Source organism: Takifugu rubripes, chromosome 4, assembly GCF_901000725.2.
Source record: "Takifugu rubripes chromosome 4, fTakRub1.2, whole genome shotgun sequence".
NCBI classification, from domain to species: Eukaryota; Metazoa; Chordata; class Actinopteri; order Tetraodontiformes; family Tetraodontidae; genus Takifugu; species Takifugu rubripes.
The window spans coordinates 4,634,016-4,661,522 of NC_042288.1; the positions used below are offsets into that span (position 1 = coordinate 4,634,016).

At 44.5% G+C, this 27,507-nt stretch overlaps 1 protein-coding gene across 2 annotated transcripts; it reads right to left on the bottom strand.

Annotated features, from left to right (window-relative positions):
* Positions 1 to 1,259: 1,259 nt before the first annotated feature.
* On the bottom strand, positions 1,260 to 26,771 carry LOC115249612 (zinc transporter 6-like). Of its 2 annotated transcripts, XM_029835523.1 has the most exons (10): positions 26,481 to 26,771; positions 25,769 to 25,809; positions 25,361 to 25,447; positions 23,070 to 23,154; positions 12,626 to 12,685; positions 11,722 to 11,764; positions 11,464 to 11,529; positions 10,091 to 10,171; positions 3,559 to 3,594; positions 1,260 to 1,324 (listed from the first exon to the last, which is right to left on the bottom strand). In XM_029835523.1, the coding sequence occupies exons 1-10, from the start codon at positions 26,644 to 26,646 to the stop codon at positions 1,276 to 1,278; spliced, it is 714 nt and encodes a 237-aa protein (XP_029691383.1). In that variant the 5' UTR covers positions 26,647 to 26,771; the 3' UTR covers positions 1,260 to 1,275. The 2 variants fall into 2 exon arrangements, with proteins under 2 accessions (XP_029691383.1, XP_029691385.1); XM_029835525.1 differs by lacking the exon at positions 12,626 to 12,685 and having other exon boundaries at positions 26,481 to 26,762.
* Between the last annotated feature and the right edge of the window lie 736 nt (positions 26,772 to 27,507).

Genomic DNA, 27,507 nt, shown 5'->3' on the forward strand with positions numbered 1-27,507 from the left:
TAGTGGGGGGGGGGGGGGGGGGGGAGAAGAGTGTGTTAGCATGTGCCTGCCCCTCTGGCACACTACATTACCACTGTCTGGAACATGGTTGCATAATGTACTTTTAGTCTAGCTGTGTGTGTATGTGTGTGTTAGTGATATTGTGTTTGTGCGTACTTTCCTCTTCCCATTCCAAATGTCAGATGTTAAGTGATGTTGAGACTGCTGCAGACAGCTGACACACAGACACACACAGAGACAGACACAACACATTTGACCTCATTCAAGACTTTTCAGCATGAATCAGTCAGAGAAGAACCACTTTTGTCCACATAATGTTCCTGTAGATAAAAATAGAACTACTTCTGTGATTTATGTTCTGCTGATTAAAATCACTAAAGAAATTCTGCAGTTGGAATTATTAAAAACATAAAGATCTCAAGATCTTTATGTTTTTAATAATTCTGTTAATGCTTCTTCTGCTCTCTCAGTTTTGCTCAATTTGCTGCATTATTCCATCGTTGAATTGTGTCTTTCTGGACATTTTATTGGGAATTCCAGGACAAAGGGAGACAGACAGACGTGGACAGCTGCGAGAGAAACTAATCTTCCTCACAGGTTATCATATGAAGGTCCACAAGGCTCCAGTTTGGAACCTTGACAAATGAGTTTATCAAAGATCTGACAGGTGACCTCGTTGGAGGAAGACAACGGGAAGGTTGAGGGACAACTGAAGATCAGTTGTAAAACCATCCAGGTCAACATGATTCACGCGGCTTTATAGATGGTCCATCCAGTCAGTAAGCGAGAGCACGTGCTCCTGACCAGCTCTGGTTAGGCCCACACAAACTTTGTGTGCTGAAGGTTGGCAGCATATCTGACAGGTGTGCCGCAGGAAAATCCAGTTTATATGTTGCATGACAACACACATGAGATGTCCCACCAATGCAAACATACCAAAAGAAATCTTCTGAAATTAATTTGCAAAGCTGTGTTGTCATAGTTTGAGATGCACCAACTGTTTGGTTTTAGAACTTATTGATTTGGAGTAATTAATTGGGGACCAAGCCCTAAGCCTTCCCTGTGCTTCTCATTTATTAAGCAACGATGTTTTTCAATAATCTCCTAAAATATAACAAAGACAAATTGTTGCTGTTCCCCAGTGAGTTGGGAGGATTTATCAATCCCACAGTCAGCAGCAAAAACATCAGTCCAGGATGAGCATCCAGTGATACAAGGTGCCGAATTTACCTTCAGACACGTAGGAGAAGGGTTTGTTCCGGACAGACAGCAGCGTCAACGGTGGAAGAAGAGCGCCACGAAGGTTCCCACCAGCAGACGACCCCTGCAGAAAGAAACACATCTGACATCACGTAACAGGCTAGCAACTGACCTCAGGGCTAATTATTTATCTCCAGAATACCCCAATATCAGCATTTTAACCAGATAAAATTATATTCTATAGTTAAATCGTTTTATTCATAAAAAGCAAAAAAAAAAAAAAAATTATAGATTAATCTTATCGCAAACAATGAGGAACCATCTGCTGACCTCTCCCGTTCCCAGCACTTTTTAAAGTATACTGGAGAAACTGTTTTGTTCCAGTAAACTTACCCACCCACCCCCCCCCCACACACCCCAAAGGGATAATTTGCCCATGGAAGCACCTGGAATAAATCCGAATTGCCTTTGGACCAAGATCAGGATTATAGCCACACAAATCTGAAGTTGGTGTCACCCCAAATTCCACAAAAAAACACTAGACACTAACTTTAAAAGTCCCCCCTCAGCTACTAAGCAGCCCCTCATCCGCATCACAACAAACCAGGGAGAGACAGAGTGGTTCTGACATCAGATTCTGTTGAGCAGGACCACCAACAACCCCATTGGTAGCATGCCTGCTCAACCGTCCTCCACCCACCATTACAGCCGTCACAACATCACTAACTCATCACAGGGAGAAAACAGGTGCTGCATAACATCAACGGCAGGAGGGGCTTCTGGTCCGGCTGGAGTCCTCAGGCTAAACTCTGAGTGCATGTGCACGCAGTTAGCCAGCTGTCTTCACTCAGTAACCTTTACATGCCCAGTTTAATCCACCTATGCTCATAAAGGGACTCTTGTGTCTTATCTGATATGTTCCTTGTTCCAGTTTATACGCAATGGAGAAAGTGGGATAAGTAAGGGGAACCTGTCCCTAAACACTAGGGTACGATATGCATCTTTACAGCCCCTTTATGGTTGATGTGTTACAGCCCACAATAACCAAGTGTAGTTAGGGGGCAGAGCAGCATCTCTAAAAACAGGATGATGACTAATGCTACGGCTTCCTTACTGACTGTGCAGTTCTCTTTGCCAGCATGAGGTGGTAGCTCATGAGCAACACGAGTTGTCTAGTTGAACTCTAATTATGGATGGAGAAAACCCAGCTCCAATCCCATTATCTGGGTGACTCAGACGGATACGGAGCATCGGTATCAGTCGGGCGAACATGCTCAAGAGCACTCCAGTTGCGGTCAGCTTGAGGCTGTCATAGGTTGTTGTAACGTATCATGTTAACATAGTGACTGACACCGAGCTCAACACCCGTGAGAATGCCGTTCAGTCACTTCAAAATACCAGTGAAATGTACCACATATGCAGACCACAGAGAACAGCTCATGGTCCACACACTCATTAGTCCACTCACAACCCAGTTATCTGGGGTGGTGGTCTGGCAACAATCAGACCACTCTGGGCTGATACTAGTCGAGCTGCAATGTCCACGTGCACTGATGTAAGGGAACTTCCACAGGAATACGGTTTGCATGTAAAACACACTGACATGGAAACATGGCGGTCTGATGCTCAGGGAACCTGACATGGGGGGAGTAACCCCCTCTGACATTGGGGGAGGGAGAGAGAATTGGTAAAGACAGACTTTTCTTTCTGCAGATTGCTCAGAAAGACTTGCGGGCCCCTACAGACAGACTGAAACGGCTTCTTCTCCAGGCCTGTGAGGCCCTGCTGGAACCAAGGAGCAAGACTAACAAAATATCCTACTTGCACTTTACTGACAGTTATTGGGCACTTTTCTGTTCTTTACTTATTTATTTGATTATTTAATGGAACCAAAGATATCACCTCACCACCGTCCAAAACATCTCACACACACACTACAAATCAGTCAAAGTTAGTTCAGGTTTGTTCCTGAAACAATGAAAATGAAAATATTAGATATGAACATGTCAGGAGGGGGGTTCCTCCAACAGACATCCTGTTACCTCCACCAATTTACCTGGTTCCCAGCAAGTATGTGCGTGTGTTTGTATCTGTGTGTGGATGTGTGTGTGTGTTCGTGCATGTGCTTGCATGTGTGATTAATGCAGAACCATTTCATAAATCATTAAAACTGCCAGAGTAATGAAGTGTTAATTAACTATTAAAGTCAAATGTGAGCTTTGTTCTTTACCTGCTGACAGAATCAGTTGTTTGCTCCTCCCCTAGTAATGATGTTGATGCATTTCATTCACTCCACGGATCTGGTCAGACTGTGAACAACAATCAGACGCGCTCGGTGTTGTATGTGGTGGTACTTACGTATGGACCTCAGGCTGCTCCATGAAGCGTTCCACGCTGACAAACAGAAACAATGTCAATGACACTAGCAGGTGGATTACCGAGTGTGTGTGTGAGCATGTGTGAGAGAGAGAGAGAAAATTAAAGAGGACAGGAGCCTACAGAAGCCCCTTTCCCACAAGCCTAAAAAGCCCTTTATAAACCTGTGTATCATCAGCATTTGATGACAGTATTGTGATGGTATGGTATGGACCCCAGTGCAGTACACAACAGGCAAAGAACTCTGCTGATCAGTTAACAGGTTTATTAACTGCAATCTGGCAAACAACGGACAGTTCGAGAGCGGGGCAGTGGACTTGGTCGAGGCAGGCAAAAAGTCAGTAACCGGGAGGCAGGCAGAATCAGGCAAACAATTCAGAGGGAGACTGGCTGAGCTCGTGGTCAAAACAGAAGACAGGGTTAATTTACCGGGGTCAGGCAGAACAGGCAGAACAGGCAGAACAGGCAGAACAGGCAGGTCGTAAACAGGCAGGGTCGATTCCGGGAAGACAGGCAGGTAAACGCTGGAAGGTTATGCATAGCAGAGACAATCTGGCACCGAGTGTGAGGCTGGAGAATGTATACTGGTAGGTGAACTGATTGATGAGTGAGGGCAGGTGTGTGATCAGTGACTGAGAGCAGGTGTGTGATCAGTGACTGAGAGCAGGTGTGTGATCAGAGGGTGTGGTGTGAGCAGGGGAGTGGAAAAGAACTGAGTCCATGGGCTGGAGCAGAGTGGGACAAGTATGAACATTAAAATATCAGCATTTAGACCGCTTCACCCTATAATTGACCTGGCTTTTATGGGTTCGGCACACCATGACCCGGGTACTTCAGCTGATATTGGGCTCTAATCATAACCCCTAACCCCTGCTCCCTTAATCACAACACAGCACAACACACACGAAGAGTCTGTCCCTTCACCCAACCACAATCACATGATCCCACCTGATCTAGCGAAAACAAAGATGAAACATGACAGCAAGTGGCAAACACAGTTGAAACAACCAGCCCAATTATCTTTATGTGTGTTCATCACTTTAGGGAGGAAATATGGCCGGAACTGAACAGAAAACAGGACTTCTTGTGGATTCAGAATGTCTCATCTGGTTTTTTCTCCAAGAGGACAATGTTCGACATCATGATGTCCGTGATCTAATGATCTCACGTAAATATCCAATGATGATCTAATGATCTAATGTAGAGATCTTATGATCTACTGATGATCTAATGTTCTCATGTAGAGATGTAATGTTGATCTAAGGATTGCATGTAGAGATCTAATGATATCTAATGATCTCAGGTAGAGATCTAGTAAAGATCGAATGATCTCATGTGGAGATCTAATGATGATCTAATGATCATATGAAGACAATCTAATGACCTCAGGTAGAGATCTAGTAAAGATCTAATGATCTCATGTGGAGATCTAATGATGATCTAATGATCATATGTAAACATCTAATGACCTCATGTAGAGATCTAATGATTATCTAATGATCTCGTGTAGAGATGAAATGTTGATCTAAGGATTGCATGTAGATGATCCAATGATAATCTAATGATCTCATGTAGACATTTAATGATCTTGCGTAGACATCTAGTGATAATTTATTGGCAGTCATTCTTAACCATAGGGTAGGCATCATGATCTAATTATCTCACATTGAGATCTAATGATGTAATGATCTCACATAGAGATCTAATGATCTCAAATACAGATCAAATGGTCTCAGTAGAGATCTATGGGTGATCTAATGATCACCTATTTTATGTAGAAATCTAATGATCTCATGTAGAGATCTAATTATCTTGTGTAGACATGTAATGTTCGAATAATTTAATGCAGTCATTCTCAACCATGGAGCTGCCATCGTGATCTAATGATCACACAGAGATCTAATGAAGATCTAATTATTTATTAATAATCTAATGATCTCATTTAGAGATCTAATGATCTCATTATCTCACAGTTCTAATGATGATCTAATGATCTTTTGTAGAGATCTAATGATCTCATATAGAAATCCAATGATGATCAAATGTAAAGATCTAATGATCTCATGTAGAGATCAAATGATGATCTAATGTTGAGATTTAATGATCTAATGATCTCATATAGAGATCTAATGATGACCTAATGATCCCATGTAGAGATCTAATGATGACCCAATGATCTAATGATGATCCAATCATCTAATGGTGAGCCACTGATCTAATGATGAGCCAATGATTTAATGATGATCTAATGATGTCACATGGAGATCTAATGATCTAAGGATGATCGGATGATTAATAATCTCTAAGTGCTCTAATGAGTGCGGCGGAAACACTCAAGCAAAACTACAAGAAGGGAGCAAAATGGGTTATCTCTTGAAGCTGTATGACCTCAAGATCCTCACAGTGTAGAAAGGGAAAGATTTCAATACTCATGAAATTAAAAGATGAGGTTTGTTCCTGAACTCACACCATGTTTCAATGCTGTCATGCTGTTGGGGCCACATCACAGCAAAAATACTTGCTAAAATGCATCTTGGGCCCCTATTGGTATATTTGGACAAATGATGACTCCATTGAATTAATGAATTTCTGAGACTCAACAGTCCTTGTGGAGCCTCTGCATTAATTTGACGTGTCAATTCAATAGCACTCGGTTCGCAGACTTCTGCTATTTTTAGACATAAATTCATGTTGGCTCACATAAATTTCGATGTTTGGATTAGAATCACTGCATCACTGGCTATTCTACTGGTGCCCCGACAATTATGTGGCCTTTGTAGACTGGGACCATTTTAGAGGGAAACCTGGTCCGTCCCTCTCATTGGTAGTAATTTGGATATTTTTAGAAGATGCACAGCAATATGAGCATTCACGGTCTGGGTTAGAAGCCCTCAAACACTGGAAGCGTTCTGTCTTCTGAAATGGCTCTGTTGGGTTCTGACTCTCTGGCGTTCTGAAGCCAGAAATAAGTTCAGAAATACGCACAACTTGCTAGATGGGAGAATGCAATGCAACAATCTTGCACAGCACAGAGCATGTGGGACAGGTGAAAATAAAACATCTCGTAAATTTTCCTAATAAAAAATTCCCAGTTTACAGTGTCAACTGTGCAGAAGGGACCCAGTCTGAAGTAGCAAGAAATAACCATGATACCTAGTAAATAATCTATCAATCCAACATTAGAGTAGAAATAATTACATTTTACAAGTAAAGACACAAATATGTGACCAAAATGCATGTCATCTATCGACATGATGACGTAGGTGTCACAGCCCCATTTCCCCAGTTCCCTCCTGTCCCTCTGCCCTAGTAATTTTCCACTCTCCCCTGCCTCTGCTCCACTCTACCTGCCAGCCATTCCCACCCCGTCAGCTCAACTCCACTCACCTGCAAGCACAGCTGCAGCTTATTCCCAATCAGCCCTGTTTATAAGCCTCCCCTGCACTCTCAGTCTTTGACAGATTGTTCTTCTGCCTTGATGCAAGACTTTCCAACGTTGTCTCCCTGCCGGATTACCCGTTACCAACCCTGCCTGTCTTCATTCTGCCTGCCTCGCCTGTTCCCTGGACAACCTACCTGCTTTCTGCCCCTGACTACGACTTCTGCCTCAGCGTTTCTGGTTCCTGTCTGCTCACCTGGTTTGACTTCTCCGCCTGGCCCCGACTTCGCTGCTGCTCGTCCCCAGTCTGCTCCGCTACATTGTCAGCCTCATCTCCTGTAAGCCCCTTTCTGTCACTACTGCCCGCTGTCAGCGGAACTGCACGGTTCCAAGGATTTACATCCTTCCCCCTTGGTTCCACATTCCGGCTCTGCTCGACCCACTCCCCGAGCCTGCAACCCATAGACTTTGTGCGGGCCCTGAGCCCGAAGAACGGACTATTTCCTGTTTCCTTGTCTGCCTGAGTTCCTGTTTGCCCGTGTGTTAAAAGTCATTACCACGGTCCAGCTTTCCAGAGTGCTGCATTTGGGTCCAAATTGCACCCGTCACAGTCGGTGCCTAAGAAATCCATGTTTGAGCACACGTGGGCTGGGTGGTGATGCGAATGAAGTCTAAAGAAGCTTTGAGATGAAAGATGCAATGTCGTCATCATCACACCTTTACCTGTGCCTGAACACTGCCAGATCAACGGTGGACAGCATGCACGTCAGCGAGTCCATAATCAGCCCTATTGTTTCATACTTTTGGCCCTTTTGCAACTTTTCCAAGTGCAGCACAGATTGAACAATGTCCAAGTGTTAATTGAGCCAAAGAAAAAAGAATTTGTGACTAATCTGGAGAGATGGTAACTGTCCTGTTAACAGTGGAGGACACAGACACCAGTGCAGCAGCTTGCTGGTAGCTGGAGACACTCAGTAGGTTTAGCCAGTTCTTAGTGCTATATTACTTGGCAAAGTTTGTAATTAGGCCTCTTAGCGTGTCCCAGGCTACTAAACTTACCATCAATAACTGTGAGCAGCACAGAAGCTGAAATCATGACCTACTTCAAGTATGAGCTTCCTTTAAAGATAGAGACCATGTGAGATACCGTATTTTCACGACTATAAGGCGCACCTAAAAGCCTAGAATTTTCTAAAAAATCTACGGTGCGCCTTTGACCCGGAGCGCCTTTGTATGGATTACGGTAATATTGGTTAATCGCGGCTACCGTAGTCAGTAGGCGTGGCCAAGGTAACAGCAGTAAATTCAGTCCCAAACCATTTCTGTCTGTAAAGACCCCAAAATGGCTCCTTGCAAGAGACGCGCTTTTGACGCAGAGTTCAAAGTGAAGGCTATCAGTCACGCAGTTGAACACGGAAATAGAGCAGCGGCAAGAGAATTTAACGTGAACGAATCAATGGTGCGGAAGTGGAGGAAGCAACAAGACGACCTGCGCCAGGTATAGACTCAACGGAGCTTCCGAGGAAACAAAGCAAGAAGTGGATTAACAAAGGAACTCCAGCCGCTAGATATTGGTGTCAACGGGGCATTCAAAACTAGACTGCGAACTGCGTGGGAGCGGTGGATGACGAACGGCGAACACACGTTCACCAAGACGGGGAGACGGCGCCGAGCGTCATACGTCACTATCTGCCAGTGGATCGTAAATGCCTGGGCATCGACCGTGGTCCGAGCTTTCAGGAAGGCAGGGATTGTCACTGAAATGCCAGACAACACCAGCGACACCGACCCTGATGACGACTTTGACGAGACGGAGCCGGCCATGTTGGACGCCGTATTCGCACAACTGTTCAATTCGGACACCGAAGAAGAAGAATTCGAGGGATTCCTGGATGAGGAATGAACTGATAAAGTGATCTTTACGTATTTCTTTTGTGTGTTTACAACTTAACAAGGCTGGTCATACTGTGAATATGGAAATTACCGTTTGAACAACGTTGTTATATTGCTATTGTTATATTGCTATCGCTTTGTACTACTTCGAGAGTTCGAGTTACCGTATATTGTGTTTGCACTAACGTTGATTTACCGCAACGGTACTACGTGATAAAAATGTTGCACTAAATCGAAGATTTATTAAACTCCACTATCCACTTGTGATAAAAATGTTGCACTGCCTGTTATAACTCGCTGTTATTAAACGAACTGTGTTACGCGAAAACACTACGTCACTCGGGAAAAATAATAAAACAGCTGTTTATTCGTTTTGGGAGTGAATAGAGTTGTGAGAACGACGGTTTGTATTCTATTAATAAAGTTGACTGACTTATCTGGCTGTTTTATTGACATTCCTTTTAGCGCAGCTCGATCTAGTGAACGCGTCATGAAACCACAGGCACTACGCAGTTTCTATGCTATGCGCCTTATAACACGGTGCGCCCTGTGTATGAAAATATTTCTAAAATAGGCTGTTAATTGAAGGTGCGCCCTATAATACGGCGCGCCTTATGGTTGTGAAAATACGGTACCTTTCATAATGCAGGTGACCCACGTCATCCCGCTAAATTATCTAAAGATCAATTGCAGGGTCATTCAACGTGGGATGAAAATACTGCCACAACCCTTTCGGAGGGTCTGTCAACTCCTTCAGCCCTCCAGAGAGTTTCTGCTCCAAAAATGGCATCAATCAAAAAAAAATCTTATACAAACTGCAGAATTAAAAGAACATGCAAAAGGCAACTGGTTGCTAGGGGCTTGGAACCCAGGCCTGCTGTGACCATGGTGTGAGCTGACTACTAACTAACCATCACAATGTAAACAAATTAAACTTATTGAACTATAATCTTAAAATAAAACTCAAATCTGGAATTTGGATTTTATTGTATTTCAGAATATTTTATGACGAATGACCGAAGGCCCATGCAGAGTAGTATATTGCTTAGAAAATATTGAGTTTTGCTGTTTTGGCAAGTCAAATGAAGAAAATAAAATTTTAATTGAGAGACAGGGAGAGAAAGACAGAGAAAGAGAGAGCATGAGAGACAGAGAGAGGTTTCTGTCTGGAAGGAAATGTTCTGAAAACAATAGGACCCACATTCGTGTGTGAGAGAGAGAGACACACACACACACACATACCTCTCCTTCAGGATGAACAATGCTCCCAGCTGGACCAGAACCGTGGAGGCAAAAACAGCCAAAACCTCAAGTCTTTCAAACCTGCAGAGGAGACACAGAAATGCTCTCTTACACTTTGTTTCCAGGCTTGGGTGGTATTGTGGGTAACGTTTAGTGAGAAACAGTGCTGGGATATTTCCTTTGAGCTTCTTAGCTTGGGAGCTAGCAGGTTACCTTGAACCCCCTCCCACAAAGTGGTTTTGTTGGTCAGGAGTTCATGAAACAAAGGTGATTGTTGCTGTCAACACTGACCCTCATACACTTCATACTAAATTTCTGCTGGTGGACCCACCATGAGCCAAAAACAAGTGACACCAAGCAAAGATCATGCTACTGTTTTGTTGGACCACCTTCAGTTCTGATCAGGACACAGTCCCTCTAACATTGTTCCCATAAGCTTCTGGAATGTCACAGATTTATTTCCATCCAGTGCTGCATTCATTTTTAACACAGATCTTGTAGGGGGTGTTGAGGACTGGACTGTGGTGGCCCATCCATGTGTGAAATGATATCATCAACCACTCTTTCATTATCTGAGCCCCAGGAATCCTGGAATTGTCATCTGGGAATATGCCCACATCATCAGGGAAAAAGACCTCAACTGATGGAAGAACCTGGTCATTCCGTATCTTCAGGTAGTCAGCTGACCTCATTCTTTGGACCCATAATGTTGCTTAACCTGGGCCTGAGGACTTGCAGCAGTTCCAGCTCAGATTTCTGCACACGTGTGTGTATATGTTTGTAAAAGATTACTACCGGCATCGGTACTCAGTCTAAAAAAAGTGGTATCCCTACTATTATTATTGCTGCGGTATTACTACTATTATCAACTTCTTAACCACTTTATCCTTTTCAGGGTCACGGGGAGTATCCACGATGGGCATAGGTAGGATCACTCCAGGAGGATGACCTATATGGGCATTTGTGGGTTCGGTACTTTGCCCAAGGGCAGTGCTCTAAAGGTGTTCTGGCACCTTCCCCTACAACTAGAACACCTTCCATGTTTTGTCTGTACTGGGGCAGAGAATCCCTCGTTTCTCAGCCCAGTTCCCAACAGACTGAGCAACTATTACTATTATTATTATTTCTACTATTACTGCTGCTGTTATTGTTACTGATATTATTGTATTTACTGATAAAATTCTTGTTATGATTTAGTAGAAATCTTTGTCAGGCATGTGAAACCCGATTTGTCTCTACTAGACCCAAACATTCTGCTGGACCGTCTCAGATGACTCCACATTTTTACACTCAGACAGGAGGAACAAAGTCAGACATGCATCAGCAGAAAAGATCAACCTATTGATTTTCTTATTTGGTTTTAGAGAACTTACCCAAAGGAGAAGAGCTGGGTGGGTTTCTTCATGGTTACCCAGTAACTGATGAGAGATGTGATCAGGCTGCAGGTCACAGGGAAGAAGAGGAGGAGGAGGAGGATGGAAGTGAAGGCAGAAACAACAGAAGTTGCTTCAATTTCTTACATTTAATCTATTTTTTTCCTGAGTGACAGTTCTCTGATGCAGTGTTGTTAGATTTAAAATCACAAATAATTGGACTCATTTCTCACTGCAAGGTCACATGATCAGACACACCTGAACAGGTCAAAGATGGTCAGGTACGTGTAGGCTGTCAGAGCTGAAATGACAAATGAAAAAAACATGAACAGTTTACTGATCAATACAGAAACAGGCTCATTATTCAAGCAACACAGACTTTTGATTATCAGAATATAGATTAAAGAAGTGAGCTCATAGTTCTATCCCCCCCACTGACATCTAGTGCTCCACAGATATGACAAGCAAGAACAGATGAAAGGAAACAGGGTAGCTCTAATCACACATAACACACAAACATGTCAACTGAATAGTGCAAGCAGCATGTAAAAGTAAAAAACTTGTGCCCTTCTACAGCAGCACACAAGCTAATTGATGGCAAAGGGAGGGTGCACAGTCTGAACCTGACTGGCTGAAGAACTGATAACCTGAAAACACACTTTCACCTTAACGCCAAGACTTGAGCCCCTGACAGCACTCACTCACAATCAGTCCCAACAGGATGTCACATATTTGTGAGGTTTAGCTGTATGAACTAGATTGATAAAAACTGATTAGTGATCAGTCAGCTTATCCAAGTAAGATCTCTGCGTTGACTGGACTTGTTAAGGTTTTTCTTGAAGATGTTTAGCTTTCTCTCCAGAAGGCTTCTTCAGTTCAGAACTGAAGATCTTACTTGGATAACTATGACCTGGATGATTGTGAATCTACACAGACATCAGTCAGATTTTCTCACTCTGATGTGTCTCTGAAAGTGTCCACACGTGCGTCTTCTGGTGGACAACTGATTAACAACCCCATAAATTAGCCGAGTAGTCAGACCCCGCCCACACCGCCACGGCCCATCGTCTGTCTGTCTGATTACTTCCTCTAATCGGGTTCTGCTGTGGGATTGTGTGGATTAGAGCAGCTTTGTGCCAACAGGAACATTGTGTTTCCTAACCATTGACGTCCATGTTGGCCAACCTCACACCATATAATCCACTGGGGGTTGGGAGACACACTGAATGAATGAGGGACAGTTAAGAATGGATGAGAGAGAAGACAGCAGGACAGAGGAGGACAAATATCAAACCATGTGAAAGTTATCTGTCAATCATCGCAGATATAAATTAAATCGATAAAACTCAGCTCAGCTGTTCAATGTCCAGTTATTTGATCTGATGATCAATAGTCAACAATCACTAATCAATCAGCTTTGGTTTCATCCCGCGGAGCCAAAAACAAACAGAAAATAGGAAAACTGATAAACACTGAAGCAGATCAATAACTGGGCTATAGTTTCCCCTTTACTGGGTTAGGCTTACACACACTCACACAGCGATATACACACAGACATACACACACACAAACTAAAAGCTTTTATTGAGCACTTCAAATGCTGCGGTGAGGAGGAGAAGGAGGAAGATGGAACATAACCCAGTTGATACTGCTGACCAATGAGGATGGAACATGAGACCGGACCCATGCACGCACACAAACAAATCGGGTCCACACACACAAATTGGGCACCTGACTGGAGACACGAGCTTCAGGATGAAAAGATCCAAGTGATCCATCAATGACATTGCTGTATTTGTCATGTTGAAAACATTTAATAAATGAATAAATGATTATGTCATCAGCAGAAAAAGATGCCTTCCTGTTATGTATTAAGAATTTATTGAGTCAGTTCAATCACTACATTTTCAAGAAGTGTAGAAATGAGATTTTACTTGTGTCTGACATGTTCGCCATGAATAAATAAATCTCTGACATGTAGAGCACGCCACTGCTAGTCAAAATTAAACTGAAGCAAACTTGGGTCCATTATGGAGTCACTAATGATTTTTGATCTCCACATGGGACACATGAAGCAGCTGGTGTTGACATGTTAAACCAGACATGTGTTGTTCTGCTTCCCCCTCCTGTCCACCCTCTACTATGACCCTTAATCCTCAAGCCTCGTCCCCTCTGCTGATAAGCAGTGATGAATAAAGAGTTTACAAAGGCAGGCTTAGGAATGTCCCCTGAGCTGGACCCAAGCCTGTCCATATCAGAGGCTTGCATCAAGAGGTCATTCAGCAGAAACCTGATCTGAGGTCCACCAACAGTTTCCATTGGTCTTGTACTGGGTGGTAACTGGGCTGTGAGGGTAAAAGAAGAGGAAGACATTTCATACAGAGGCCAAAGTAGGAACTATGAAGGCTGGGATGGTGGCATGGAAAGGTGGAGAGCTGCTGGACATGATGGAGAGGAGGACGGTGCCCAGTAGACAAGGTGGGATGGTAGCAAGGCTAGGGGTTTAGGAGCAGAGCTGTCCCAACACGTATGGGTATTTCAATAGTACATACTAAACACAGTACTTTTAGCGGCTTTTCCGATACAGTACTAGGGCTGAGCAGGTACTGGTTTAGCACAGGCTGTTTATCTTTGGTCCATACTACCATGCTAGGAGGAAGGCTGTACACCAGTTGGTTAATGCCATCTCGGGGACGGCTAAGTTAGCCATATGGAAGACCAGGAAGAACCCGGTGATAGGTTAGGGGTCAGAGGACGTGGTGGCCATGATGACTAGACTGCTGGCAGCTCGGCTCAGGGTGGAATTTAATTTTTATAAACTGACAGAACAAATTGATACATTTAGAGACATCTGGGGAGTCAGAGACATCGTATGTTCAGTTAGGGAAAATTATTTAATTTTGATTTTTTGACAGGTCTCCAATGTCTCCCTCTGAAATGAGTAAATAAATGTCAATGTAAATAATACATGTAAATAATGGTATTGTTAAATCTCTCTCTCTCTCTCTGACTGAAGTGGTGTGTGAAAGAAAGAAAGAAAGAAAGAAAGAAAGAAAGAAAGAAAGAAAGAAAGAAAGAAAGAAAGAAAGAAAGAAAGAAAGAAAGGGAGGTTGATCAAACCTTTATGGGGAATGTGAGGGGAAGACAAGAAAAAAATAGTTTACCCAATGAGATTACAATGGAAGACATAGTAGATGAAAACACTATTATCATAAATAGTAAGCGGAGAAAGCCAGCCAAGAAACGGCAGGGGGGAGAGAAGGTCCAACAGAGCCTCTCTGAAGCGGAGGATGAGGAAGAGTCTGAGCTGACTCTCTCCCATTTTACTCTGTGGGGAAGATCAGAAAGTTTTTATCTGACACCAAGGGTCAAAGGGCAGTGAAGACTGAATGTTTCTTCCCTGATTTGAATGGTTTTATAAGATCGGTAAATCGTTTTAAAAAGGAAAATGTCTTTTCAGAGCAGGTCTATAGACTCAAAAAGCTGGTCACCAAGGCCAAGGCTGCTCTGATTGAAGATGTTGGCTAGTGTTTCTTCTTTCTAATGACGATGCACATTTGATCCCCTGTTTTTATTTGTTCTCTCACTTCGAGGGTCATCATAAACATCAAGATTGGGACTCTAAATATCAATGGAGCTTGCTCTGATACCAAGCGAGCTTCCCTGTTTCAGCTGTGCCGGCTGAAAAAAACATCGCCATAGCCAGCCACTTGGGCATCACAGCACAGGGGGCGCTGGTTCGCTCTCGCTACATGAGATACCATGATGATATCCATGATGGATACCCCGTCCAAGATCTTCTTTAGTTTTGAACAGAAGAATGGCCAGAGGAAGGTTATCCACTGCCAGCGTGTTGACGATGGCTCCAACATCACCGAGACTGCTGGGATCAGAAGACACGCCACTTGTTTTTATAAGAAACTTTTTAAAAGTGACATGGTGGAGGATCCAGAGCTGGAGACAGAGTTCTTGTCTGACCTTCCTCAGGTGGGAGAGTCTTCAAGCAAGCTTCTCTCAGCTGACCTGACTTCACCCTGGCGGGCCAAACTAGCCCTGGGGGAAGAGGTTCGGCCTGAGTGGATGAGCTTCTACAAACCCCCTCTCTCCAAGGAAGTGGCTGACTTCCAGTGGAGACTCGTTTATGGGATTTTAGCTGTTAACAATTTTATTTCAGTCCTGAACCCTTCTGTCCCAAACACCTGTCCGTTCTGTGGAGCAGTAGAGACTATTATTCATTGTTTCTCAGAATGTCCTCGTCTGCTCCCTTTTTTTTCCTTGCTGGACTCTTTGTTCAGGAGAGCAGATGAGGTCTTTTCACTCAGGACATTTGTGTATAGCATACACAAATGTCCTGAGTGAAAAGAAATTTAAAACCACACACTGTATGGTTTTAAATACATAAAAGTGAATAAATACAAGTGCCATTTGATGAGCTTTGTTCTGGGCCAGTCTATGGCCGTGTACGTAAGCAGAAAGAAGGTTGAAGACAGTGTGGACTGTTGTGGTTCTGCTACTGTAGAATGATTAAAGCCAGAATCCTCATTGATTTTCCATGAAGAAGAACTTGTTTTTTCAGATCAGATTTTCTGATCTGTTCTCTATTTATTTATTTATTGTCACTTTTTAAGCTGCTTTTGTCCTATGAACTGTGGTTCCTCTGACAAACCCGGTTAAAAAGGTGGTGGGGTCAAATGTCCCTCCGTTCCTTAAGAGTTATTTCTGCGGGAGCTCAGCTGACACGGATGTGTGGTGTCCCCGATGAGGTTAATTCCTCTCGGCTGCAAGTCCCCACTGCTGAGACATGTTGTGTCCTTTAGAAGACAGGTGTCCATGTTGCTCAACAACAACAAGGAAGAGCTCAATGAGTTGATGAGATTGATTATACCATTTATGTCACCACCAATTCTCTTAAGAGTTTTGGTTGTGGGGAGGAGGGCCATGTGATCCAAGTACAAACACAAAGGTAAAATATGATAAGGTAAAGAAACTGTCCACAGAAGAAGAAATGTGTCCTGCCTCTGAACCGGCAGTGGACGCACGTAGCTTGCAGGACAAACAGGACACGGTAAAATCACGACACACAACCTCCCTACCACGATGCACACAGGATATACACAACTCACCTCACAATGGACACACAACGTACACAAAGCTGTACGTTTGACATACAGAAGCGGAACAGTTCACAGGACATACAGGAGACTTTTGCTGATACTGATAACATACAGGTGGAGATGCATAGTGGCTATTCTCTCTCAAAGATTAGGTCTTTCCTCAGGACCACGAAGGGGATGAGGTCTGTACAGGTGGAGGACTACTTTCCAGACCTCCAGCTTTTCAGGAGTCCACCAAATACTTTATGAAGACTGGGAGCTTCGGCCAGCCCTGTTTTACTGACAAGGAACTGTACCGCCTCAAAAAACTGTTGCTGAAGGTTCCACACATGTTCCCTCTGTCCATGTTCATGGTGTTGACATGCAGCCTCATCATGAGGGACTCAGATTGGGCACTCTGAACATTAACAGTGCTCGGGAGGACACAAAAAGGGCCTCAGTTTTCACACTCATCAACAGCAAAAAAGTTGAGTGTAATTTTTCTTCAGGAGAGGCACAGCACTCCGGACAATGAGCCTGGCTGGAAAAGAGAGTGGGGGGGCAGCTTTCCTTAGCAATAGAAGCAGCAACAGTGGGGGGGTGGGGGCCCTCTTCTCCAGAGATTTTGTACCTCTCCCCTCCTCAGTAGAGGAACCTGTACCAGGTAGATTGTTAAAAATAACCACTGTCTTTGAAAATGAGCTCGAAAGCTGTGTGACATGTGGCAGTATTTCCATCTGGGTCAGAGACAATTCACCTGGACTCACTCCAGGGGGAACCAGCTCTGACCAGGTTGGATCGGCTCTATTTTTTTTCAGGCAGCATATAAATATAGTTAAGAGGGTGTCTATCAGCCCGGTTTCTCTGATCATGCTATCGTGAGTTGTGTTGTTTATATTTTTAAAAAAAATACAAAATGTAAAAATGCATATTGGCACTTTAACACCCAACTGTTGCACAGTAATGTGTTTAAGGACACTTTCAAAACCCTGTGGAGTAATTTTAAATTGGTAAAACACAGTTACAGCTTCACTCAGCAGTGGTGAGATGTTGGGAAGATCCACGTCAAACAGTTTTGTCTGCCGTACACCGTCATTGGCAGCAGGGACATGGCCAGGTCCACGAGGAACCTGGAGAGAGAAGTGGTGGAGCTCCAACTTTTGGCAGAGTCCACAGGAAGAAGAGAGCATATTCAGTTTCTCAAGACCAAATCATCAGCTTTAGCTGACCTGCTGGGTGTGGCTGCTCAGGGCGCTCTGGCCCGCTCAAGGTTCCAACATATCACCCAGATGGATGCTCCATCTCACGTTTTCTTTGGCCTGGAGCGTAAGAATGGCCAGAGGAGGATGATGCACTCCCTGAAGGCCAACAATGGACAAGTGCTTGAAGACCCTATTGAGATTCGCCAGCAGGCGGTGATGTACTACCGGGATCTGTACAGAATGGAATGCCAGGAGGAGCTTGAGGTGGAGCAGTCCTTCCTAAACGGTCTACCTCAGGTGGGTGAAGAACACAACAGGGAGCTGGATGCGCTTCTGTCCGCTGAGGAACTGACGGCAGCATTGCATGGCCTGGCTGGTGGGAAATCTCCAGGCATTGATGGGCTTCCAGCAGAGTTTTACAGGGCCTTCTGGTCTGTTCTCGGTGAGGACCTACTATGTGTCCTCAGGGACAGTCGGAGCCAAGGTCGGCTGCTACTGACCTGCAGGAGAGCCGTCCTTACCCTCCTCCCAAAGAAAGGGGACCTGCAGGACATAAAGAACTGGTGCCCGGTATCACAGCTATCAGGTTTGACCATTTCAGGCTGTCTGAGGCATTATGTTGTGTCTGCTTACGCCGATGACATAATTGTTTTTATCAATAGTCAGATCGACATCACTAACCTCTGTGAAAATGTCACTAGTTTTAACAAACTGTCATCGGCAAAAGTTAACTGGAACAAAAGTGAAGCCTTGGTAGTGGGTGGAGAACGGTGCAAGGAGCTAACATTACCAGGGGGCTCTCCTGGAGGACAGGGGGGTTAAAGTACTTGGGTATCCACCTTGGTGATCAAGCTTTTATGTCCAAGAATTGGGAGGGGGTTTTGGAAAAAGTTGAGGGGAGGCTAAAGGGATGGAAATGGCTTCATCCAAGGATGTCTTTAAAAGGCCGGGTTCTAGTCATCAATAATCTTGTGTCATCTACTGGACCCCCACCGGTCATGGTGGATTTTTTCTGGGACCGTCTGCATTGGCCATCAGCAGGGGGGTCCCCCTATATGAGCCTGGTCCTGCTCAAGGTTTCTTCCTGTTAAAGGGGAGTTTTTCCTTGCCACTGTTGCTTGTTGGGGGACAGGCCCTGGGATTCTGTAAAGCGCCTAGAAACAATTTTGATTGTAACAGACGCTATATAAGGATTGATTGATTGATTGATTGATTGATTGATTGATTGGTTGGTTGATTGGTTGATTGATTGATTGATTGATTATCACAGAGTGTCCTTTTTCTGCCGAGGGAGGAAGGAGGACTTGGCTTGGTCCACCTGGAGAGCAGAGGAGTGACGTTCAGGCTCCAGTTTGTCCAAAGGCTGCTGTGTGGTCATCAGATCTGGTCTGGAGACCTGTGGCTCAGGCGATGTAGTGGACTGGGGTTGGCAGCACCCATGTTTCTAATGGACCTAAGAGGGGTCAGAATGGATGAATTCCCAGGGTTTTATTACAGACCTTTTAAAGTATGGAGGTTTGTTTACACAGCGGAGACGGGCCTGTGTAAACAACCTCCATACCTTACAAGCCGGTGATCTATGGAACCCATTTCAGGTGTGAGGCAGGACCACAACTGGCTCAGAAAATGCGTGAGGCTGGTGTCATCACACTGGGGCAGTTGGTGAACGTGTGTGGCCCCCGGTTGGACAATGCAGCAGCACTGACTCGGCAGGCAGGCATGAGGTCAGTGAGGATCCTGAACCAGCTGCTGGAAGGGTGGAGACATCAACTGGCAGCCAGTGAGCTGGAGCTGATAAGCGAGTTCTGCAAAGGACGGAAGCCAGCCAGTCATGACGACCCCTTTCTGGACATAAGGCTAACACCTGTGTTGGGGAATGTTCCTAAGTCGCAGTTGCTTTTGAAAAACGTGCAACCTGTCGACTCAAGCTCCTCGACGGGGAAGCTTATGTACAACACACTGGTCAAGATTCTGAACCAACGCAGCCTGGCAGGCCAGGTCGACACAACAGAGACTCAGAGGGCAGAGTGGAGGTCCCTGTATAAGCCACCTCTAACCCGGAGGGGCAGGGACCTACAAGGGAGGATCCTTCATGGGGCCATCGCAGTCAACAGGTATTAACAGGTATTTATCGAACATCAACTCAAACATCAGTGCTGAGTGTCCATTATGTGACCACAGAGAAACGGTTTTCCACTGTTTCTCCGAGTGTGGTCGCCTCTCTGTGCTGTTCTTGCTGTTCAGTCAGATGTTCTCCCCTGCTTGGTGAAGCCTTCTCACAAACTGTCTTTATTCTGGGTTTCAGATACAACAGGAGAGAGAAAGCTAAGTGCTAGCTGCTGAACTTCCTTATAGGTCAGGCAAAACTGGCTGTCTATGTTAGCAGGAGGAACAAGATAAGTGGATCTCTGGACTGCGATCTTCAGACCATCTTCTCTAGGATGGTCAAAGCTCGAATAAAAACGGACTTTAATTTTTACCGAGCCACGAACAATATCGAGGAGGGTTTTTTTTGGATCATGGTTTTGTTCTTGTAAAAATGACAAATTAAATTTTGTTTTTGAAAAATCAAAATCTCTCTCTCTCTCTCGCTCTCGCTCTCAACTGTGAATGTGTGTTGGCTGTTCTGAAGCCCCTATGGGACAGACTGCTTCACCAGCTGTGTTCTTACACACAGGAACACCAAGGGCCTGGGGACAGTGCACATGCACGCACATGCAAACATGCACACAAACACACATTCTATAAACAAAAAAGACAACAAATGTGAACACAACCACAGTTCAGACAGATGGAAAAATAAGCAATGTTGTGTTCATCTGTTTCCTCTGTGGTTTGAGACTCAGGTTGTTGATTGTGGATTTTCCTCACATATGATGGACAGATGGAGCCAGCTAATGTACTGATGTCCAACCAATAACTGTAATCAATAATAAACACTCAACACCTCATGACATCACTTCAACGAGGTCATTGAAAGGAAGATGAACAAGCAAGAAGAGAAAGAGGAATGAAGATGAGTGGAAGGGCAAGTGTGTCTGTTCATGTGTGCAACAGACACTTGACCTGGATCTCAGTGAAGCTGAGCCAAAAACAGCTGTACACACACTCTCTCACACACACTCTCTCTCTCACACACACACCAAAACACACAGATACTCACACACAGTCACACACGACACGCACACAGTAACACATATTTTGCTGTAGAGAAGCTTGTTTGACTGATGAAGAGGAAATTAATCACATCTGCCCCTGCTTTTGGATCAAAGCCAGGATGATGACTGTCAGTAATCAATAGAATCAAGCAGGTTGGTTTATAAACCCTATGAATAATAACAGTCACATAAATAGATAGTATGTGGTTATAATAGTCAAATAATGATGGTTGTCATCCAGAGTCAAAGGGCCTGTTGAAAAAGAATGTGATCTTTCTAGAACCTCCTCCGGACTTTTAGGGAAAGACCAGCGGAATAGACCAGGGCCACAGTTTGAGGCCAGTTGGCCCAGTGAAATCAGAGAGTTATAACTGCAAGCAAACTGTTCAGATGTCTGGTTGATGTCTGTTGAACTGCAGGCTGTGGGACGTTGACTAAAATACAGCCATTTCGAGCTGCTCTGAAATTGTCATTTTAATACTGCACAGGAAGGTTAAAGTCTAACCTGAGTCTGAGCCTAACCTCTCATACCTTACAGACTGCAGCTCAGTCCTGATTGGTGGATTCCTGCCCTGCCAACCAATCAGTTTGAAGACTCTAGAAAGTGTGTTAAAGAAGTATGTTGCTGATTGACTAAGACCCACACAAATGACCTCTGATTATCTCTGAGCTCTGCTTCATGGGTCGACGACGGGTTAAATGCATCAATACACAGGCAAGCATGTATGGAACGTGCATGTGAGTATGTGTGCGCATGTGTGTGTGCGCATTAGAGTGCATGCATGTGTAGCATGTACATACAATGTTCTTAGCGTCATAGTTGCCCTGAAATGTATCAAGCTTCATCCAGGTTGCTGATGAGGAGTAAATGAACCCCAGATGAACAACAGCAGGTGCTAAATATGCTGGCCTGGTTACTGGAGGAGAACAGGGAGCATTGGGAGGCAGCCAGGGCTCAGTATTGACAGGGGTGTCGCCTTCCTCTGTTTGTTCAATACTCGTCCTCAACTTCCTGTCTGAGCGACACCCGACGCTGCAAGGATACAGTTGCATGTTGCCAGGGTTTTGGGGGGAGTGATGTATTGCCTGGAGTAGGATCCAGCTTAAATCAGTGTGTGTGTGTGTGTGTGTGTGTGTGTGTGTGTGTGTGTGTGTGTGTGTTTGTGTGTGTGTGTGTGTGTGTGTGTGTGTTAGGGAGGGAGGGAGGGAGGGAGGGAAGGAGGGAAGGAGGGAAGGAGGGAGGGAGGGAGGGAGAAAGAGAGTGTGTTTCATAAAATATAAGCTCACCATCGTCTAGTGTCAAGTCAGCAGCCAGATCAGCTGAGGCAGAGAAATGGTTCCAAATGCTGCCCCCCACATTTGTGTGTGTGTACACATAAGTGTATATATGTGTCTGTGTACATGTGTGTGTACATACATGTCATATCATAGAGGGTCGTCTAATTATTAGGTTAATACCTTAGTTATGCTGCTATAGGCTAAGGCTGCCGGGGTCCAGAAACATGATCACCTGACAGGCCTCTGTCACCCCACTGGGTTATGGCTTCCTTTCCATTCCTTTCCATTCCTCTCCTCACCGAGTAGATCAGTGATGTTATTTCTTGTGTAGTTTTTCTGCTTCTCCCCGCACTCTCTCTCTCTCTCTGTATTCATCTACCGGTATTGCCGCCTTTATAGATGACCTGCTGACCTCCGACCCTGCTGACACACTCAACTCTTACACCAGCAGTTTCTTATAATTAATGTATTTCCCTGATCTCTGCCTATTCTCTCCTCTACCTGTCCTTCCCCTTCTCCTCTCTCTTTACCCAGCCGGCCATCAGCAGGAGGGTCCCCCAACATGAGCCCGGTCCTGTTCAAGGTTTCTTTCTCTTAAAGGGAAGTTTTTCCTTGCCACTGTTGCTTGTTGGGGGTCAGGCCATGGGATTCTGTAAAGCGCCTAGAAACAATTTTGAATGTAACAGATGCTATATGAATAAAGATTTGTTGACTGATGTGTGTGTACACACAAGTGTATAGAAGGGTAAGTGTGTGTGCGTATGTGTGTTTGTGCGTGCACATAAGTGTATATATGTACACACACACAAATATATATATATACATATATTTGTGTGTGTACATATGTGTGTGTACATATGTGTGTGTGTACTTACCCATGCTGTTGGTGGAGCTGCACCACATCAACAAACAGCCAGTATTCAGCAGGTTCAGAGCACCAAACAGAAGGATTGTCCAGCACTAAAGAGGAGAAGATCAATGAACAAGCTAGCTGATGCTAACAGGGGGCAGTGGTGCAACATATTTATTGGTTTTCAGCTTCAAGTCAGGCCTGAAGAATTTGAACTGGTTTTAGACTTGTTAGACTAGATTTGTATCAAACAGCAACAGGCCAGTCTAAAAACAGCCCATCACATCCAACCAGTTGACTGGCTGGTTTGGCTGCTGCACGGTGGCTGGAGCACTTCTGGCCCCGAGTGTTGGCGCGAATTCTGACCTCGCCCTGCTATCTGACTTTCACCAGAGTCTGAATCAGCTCATCACAAGAACATGAGCTCGGAGGAAGGTCGGTTCAGAGGACGACGAGCAGGAAAAACAGACGTGAACAGCTGGATAAACTCCTGACTGCTGATGAGCAGAGGAGCCCGTCTGTGAGGCTGGAGATCACCGTGAAGATCACCTGAACTCAACAAACTCAGTCAGGCGGAGGGTAAGAACCATGTCCAGCCAGACCTGCAGCAGACAGTCATGCTGACGCAGAGCTTCACCACTGATGATGACACAGCACAAACAGGCCTTACCGTTCCGAATCTGGGCTGTGACGCAGCCTTGGGGAACTCAGGTGAGCTCACATCTCAGCATCTCCTACCGCCTCCACTGGAAATGTGTGGGTGGTCATGTCTACATATTCCTAACATGTTCCTAACATGTAGATGTTCCTAACATGTTAGGAATATCTAAAGATTCATCTCACTTGTTATGAACTCACATGTAAAGACTCATCAGTGTTCAGATGTTTTTTGCTGCTCGTGTCAGCAGTAACGAACAAGCAACAATCGGTAACTTCAGCAGCATTTTCAATTAAATAAAACATGAAAGTGAGCAGAAAGAAAGAGAGAGAGAGTGTGTGTGTATGTCCTGGAATGTCACTTCCTGTTGAGGGAGCACACAGTTCTGTGAATGCTACAGTTAGTATGGTGCTGTGTTATGACAGCACTGGGGCGTCTGGTGACAGCACTCGCCAACGACAGGCATGGAGAGCCTGTGCACGTGGTTGTGTGCACGCATGCAAAGACAGCACTTGGTGGACAATATCCTCTTCTCTGCTGACTGAAGAAAGTAGAGCGCCTGCTCAATGACTGCGGCGCACTGCTGCCCCCTCCTGGCCGCCAACGCCACTGCTTTTGTCCGGCATCACCAGGCTGCCAACCCATCATATTGAGGCTGTTATTGCAGTGACAGGGGCAGCAAAGGCACCAGGTACTACATTATTACTTGATGCTAAGCTAAAGGCTTAAATCATTTGACTCAGAGAAGAAGAAAGACTGAGCAGGAGATAAATCCAGACTAACATAGAGACATTCCATGGCAGCAATCCTGACAAGCTGCTGTCCCACTCTTCAGTGGCTTGACTCAGAGCCGACAACAGTCCTCGTATTGATGCCTGAGGTGGACCTGCAGAAGCGTCTCAACTTTCACCGAGGTGAACTATGTCTGTCCTTTAATCCCTGTCGGACACTGTAATCTAATCCAGAACTGAATGGGGAGTGAGACCCCTGCTGGGGCCAGGGGAGACTGGATTATGGTCCAATAATGCCAAAACAATCATGTCAGTCTCGTTATGGTCCTCCCACGGTTTCGTTGAAAATTTTCTATCCTTTTATTGGATTCCAGCACTGACTCGAACTGCTCTTCATCACAGAAACAAATATCTTTTAATAAATTACCCAGCATTCACCTTGTCTCTCAGGCAGCGCATCATGTCTGATCTTTAAAATAATAATGAGGGCAAAGGTTGGATCTTTGACCATCTGTGACCCTCCTGCTGATCTGCCAATCACAAGCTCTACTCATTTATGAAGCAAGCAGAGAAAAACATTAAATCAGCTGCAGCAGAAGTGCCAACTCGTGAGTGGGTCGATAGAAACTGTGAAGGAATGACGGCGAGTCAGAGGTGGACAGAGCTGCTGCCTTTACTGAAAACAGATCAAAAGATCACCACTGAAGAGCCAGATGCAGGAACATGACCCCACCCTGCAGGAAGTGACGCTTTTCAGTGCCATTGCTTTAAAATGAGCATCTCAAACCCCCTTTCCTCCTTGGGGCAACTACTGTGTCAATTACTGGGTCAGAGTCTAAACATGACAAACAGGTTTAAAGCAGACTGGGATTATAAAGCGAGCAGGGAAATTAAGAAATGCACAAACATACACGCACACACACGTACCCGTCTGTCTGAGCACACCAGTGTGAATTCCTGCAGCAGTTTGCCAAAGATGGATCTGTGTGTTTTCCTGAATGGATGGATGGTGCCCTGTCAATCAAAAACACATCATTGTGGATCAGAAAAAGTCTTAATCATTTGAAGAGTTTTTCATTTGATGAATCAAATCGTAAAGTGAAGTCACATAAAGATTTCCATTCCTTTACGCACTGCACTGCCACCGGTGAAGCTCCAACTTTAGGTCAGAATTGTTGCTTTCGTTGAATTAATGCTGATATGTTCCGTGGCTCTATACTAGTTTCACCAACTAACTCAAAATTGATTTTAAAAAAACCAAAGTAATTTGTTTTGAAGACTCCAGTCCAAATATGTACTTTTATTCATTAACTATATAAGCCAGAAGTGACTTACCATGACATATGTGTCGTGCTTCTTTGTGTACACATCGACGTCTGTGAGAGAATAAAAGATTAAAGTGTGTCCACAGAGACATCATGTTCTCTGTAAGAAAAAATGTATGACAAATATGGGGAAGAGCTACTTGTGGGGAAATGAACAAGTTCTCCTTCAATAATTTAAAAATAATGTGTACGTGTAATATGAACGTGAAAATGAGCATCTGATTTCTGTTTATTTTCCAACATTAATATTTCAAATATAGTTCTGATGGTCACACTATTCAGGTAAAAATGCTTGAATCACACAACAGTTAATAACATCTTCATTACACCTATTGTCCGATTAAGATGAAGGTTGAATATTTTGTTTAATAAAATTTACATTTACGCGAAACTTCATTATTTTGTGTTTAACCCTTGATAAAATCATTCACCTGTTTGTTCACAAGGTCAATATTCACTCTCACACGTGCAGTGTGCAATAAAAGCAAGAGCAGAATGGAGCAGATTTAATGCTCCACCAACTAAATGTTTGATTTGAGGAATTAAAATGCTAAAGTTATTCAGTGCAGTAACATCAATGTTTCCTAAATGATGTGTCCGTTAAGCAATCACCCACAGAAGCTGTCAGTAGATAAAAACCCGAAGAGCGTCGGCATAAGAATGTGTGTTTAAGATCTGGCTGTGGGACGTGTTGTTAGCATTAGCATAGTAGCACAACAAACCTGCTTCGCTAACGTTGAGGACATCCACCGTCACCATGTCCGGTTTATCCAACGGCATCACTTTCCTCTCCGTCACCCCCGACGGCACCACGTCCGGTTTAGGACCGAACTTTCTAGGGTAGAATTCCCCAACATTGTGATAAGGAAGACTCGAAGACGTGGACATTATTCCATCCGGTGTGTGAACTGCGCACGCGCGAACCGCGTCTCTTCTTCTTCTTCTTACTTTTTTCTTCTTGTTGTTTTACAGCGGCCGACATGTTACCAAGCAATGTGTCCATTACCGCCCACATTCATCCACGCACGCACGCGCGCACGCACACCCACTCTCTCTCTCACTCACACACAAACATACACAACTCTCACTCTCACACACACATACACACACACATTCTCTCTCCCCCTGGGATTGATGTGCTCCCAGAGGACACTCTTGACCTCATCCTTATTGGTACTCTCTTCCATTTTTTTTTCTTCCATCACTTAATTCCCTCTTTGCTCACTCATCTGCCCCTCATCCCCCCAGTGCTACATGTGCTGTACCCACACAGGTCTAACCTGCCCTCCTCTCTTCCATGTTCTGGTAACTGACTGAAGAACTTCTGAAGACTTCTTATGAAGGCGAAACGTCTTCAAGAGAAGAAACCCAGTCCAGTTGACATAGAAAACTACCTTGGAAACTTCATAAGACATGAACATCATTCTATTAATCCCCTTGGCTGCTGCAACTACCCTCAGTCCTGCCCCTCCTGTCTTAGGTTCCTCATATGTTCCCTACATTGTAGGGAACTACTCAACTCAACTGGCCTGAAAGGGTTAATGTTCCGAACTTGTGGTGGCAAATTTTGCTTGTATTGCAAGAGTCACACAAAAGACTGATGAATTATTAAGAACATACAAATGGAGCAACAGCATCATGAACACTGGTGTTTATACTGGCTGCAGCACTGGGCTGTGATGTGTTGAACTGGTGTGTTACAAGTGCAGCAGAGTTGTGGTGAGACTGGAGGAACATAAGGAGGATTTT

Excerpts from the sequence above, each read along its gene's own strand:
- LOC115249612 (XM_029835523.1), bottom strand. The coding sequence starts at position 26,646 with ATGTCCACGTCTTCGAGTCTTCCTTATCACAATGTTGGGGAATTCTAC. Across the intron at positions 12,686-23,069 it reads CAGCTCCACCAACAGCATGG|TGTGTCTCCCAACCCCCAGT; the intron begins GTAAGTACACAC and ends TCATTCATTCAG. Across the intron at positions 11,530-11,721 it reads ACCATCTTTGACCTGTTCAG|CCTGATCACATCTCTCATCA; the intron begins GTGTGTCTGATC and ends TGTGACCTGCAG.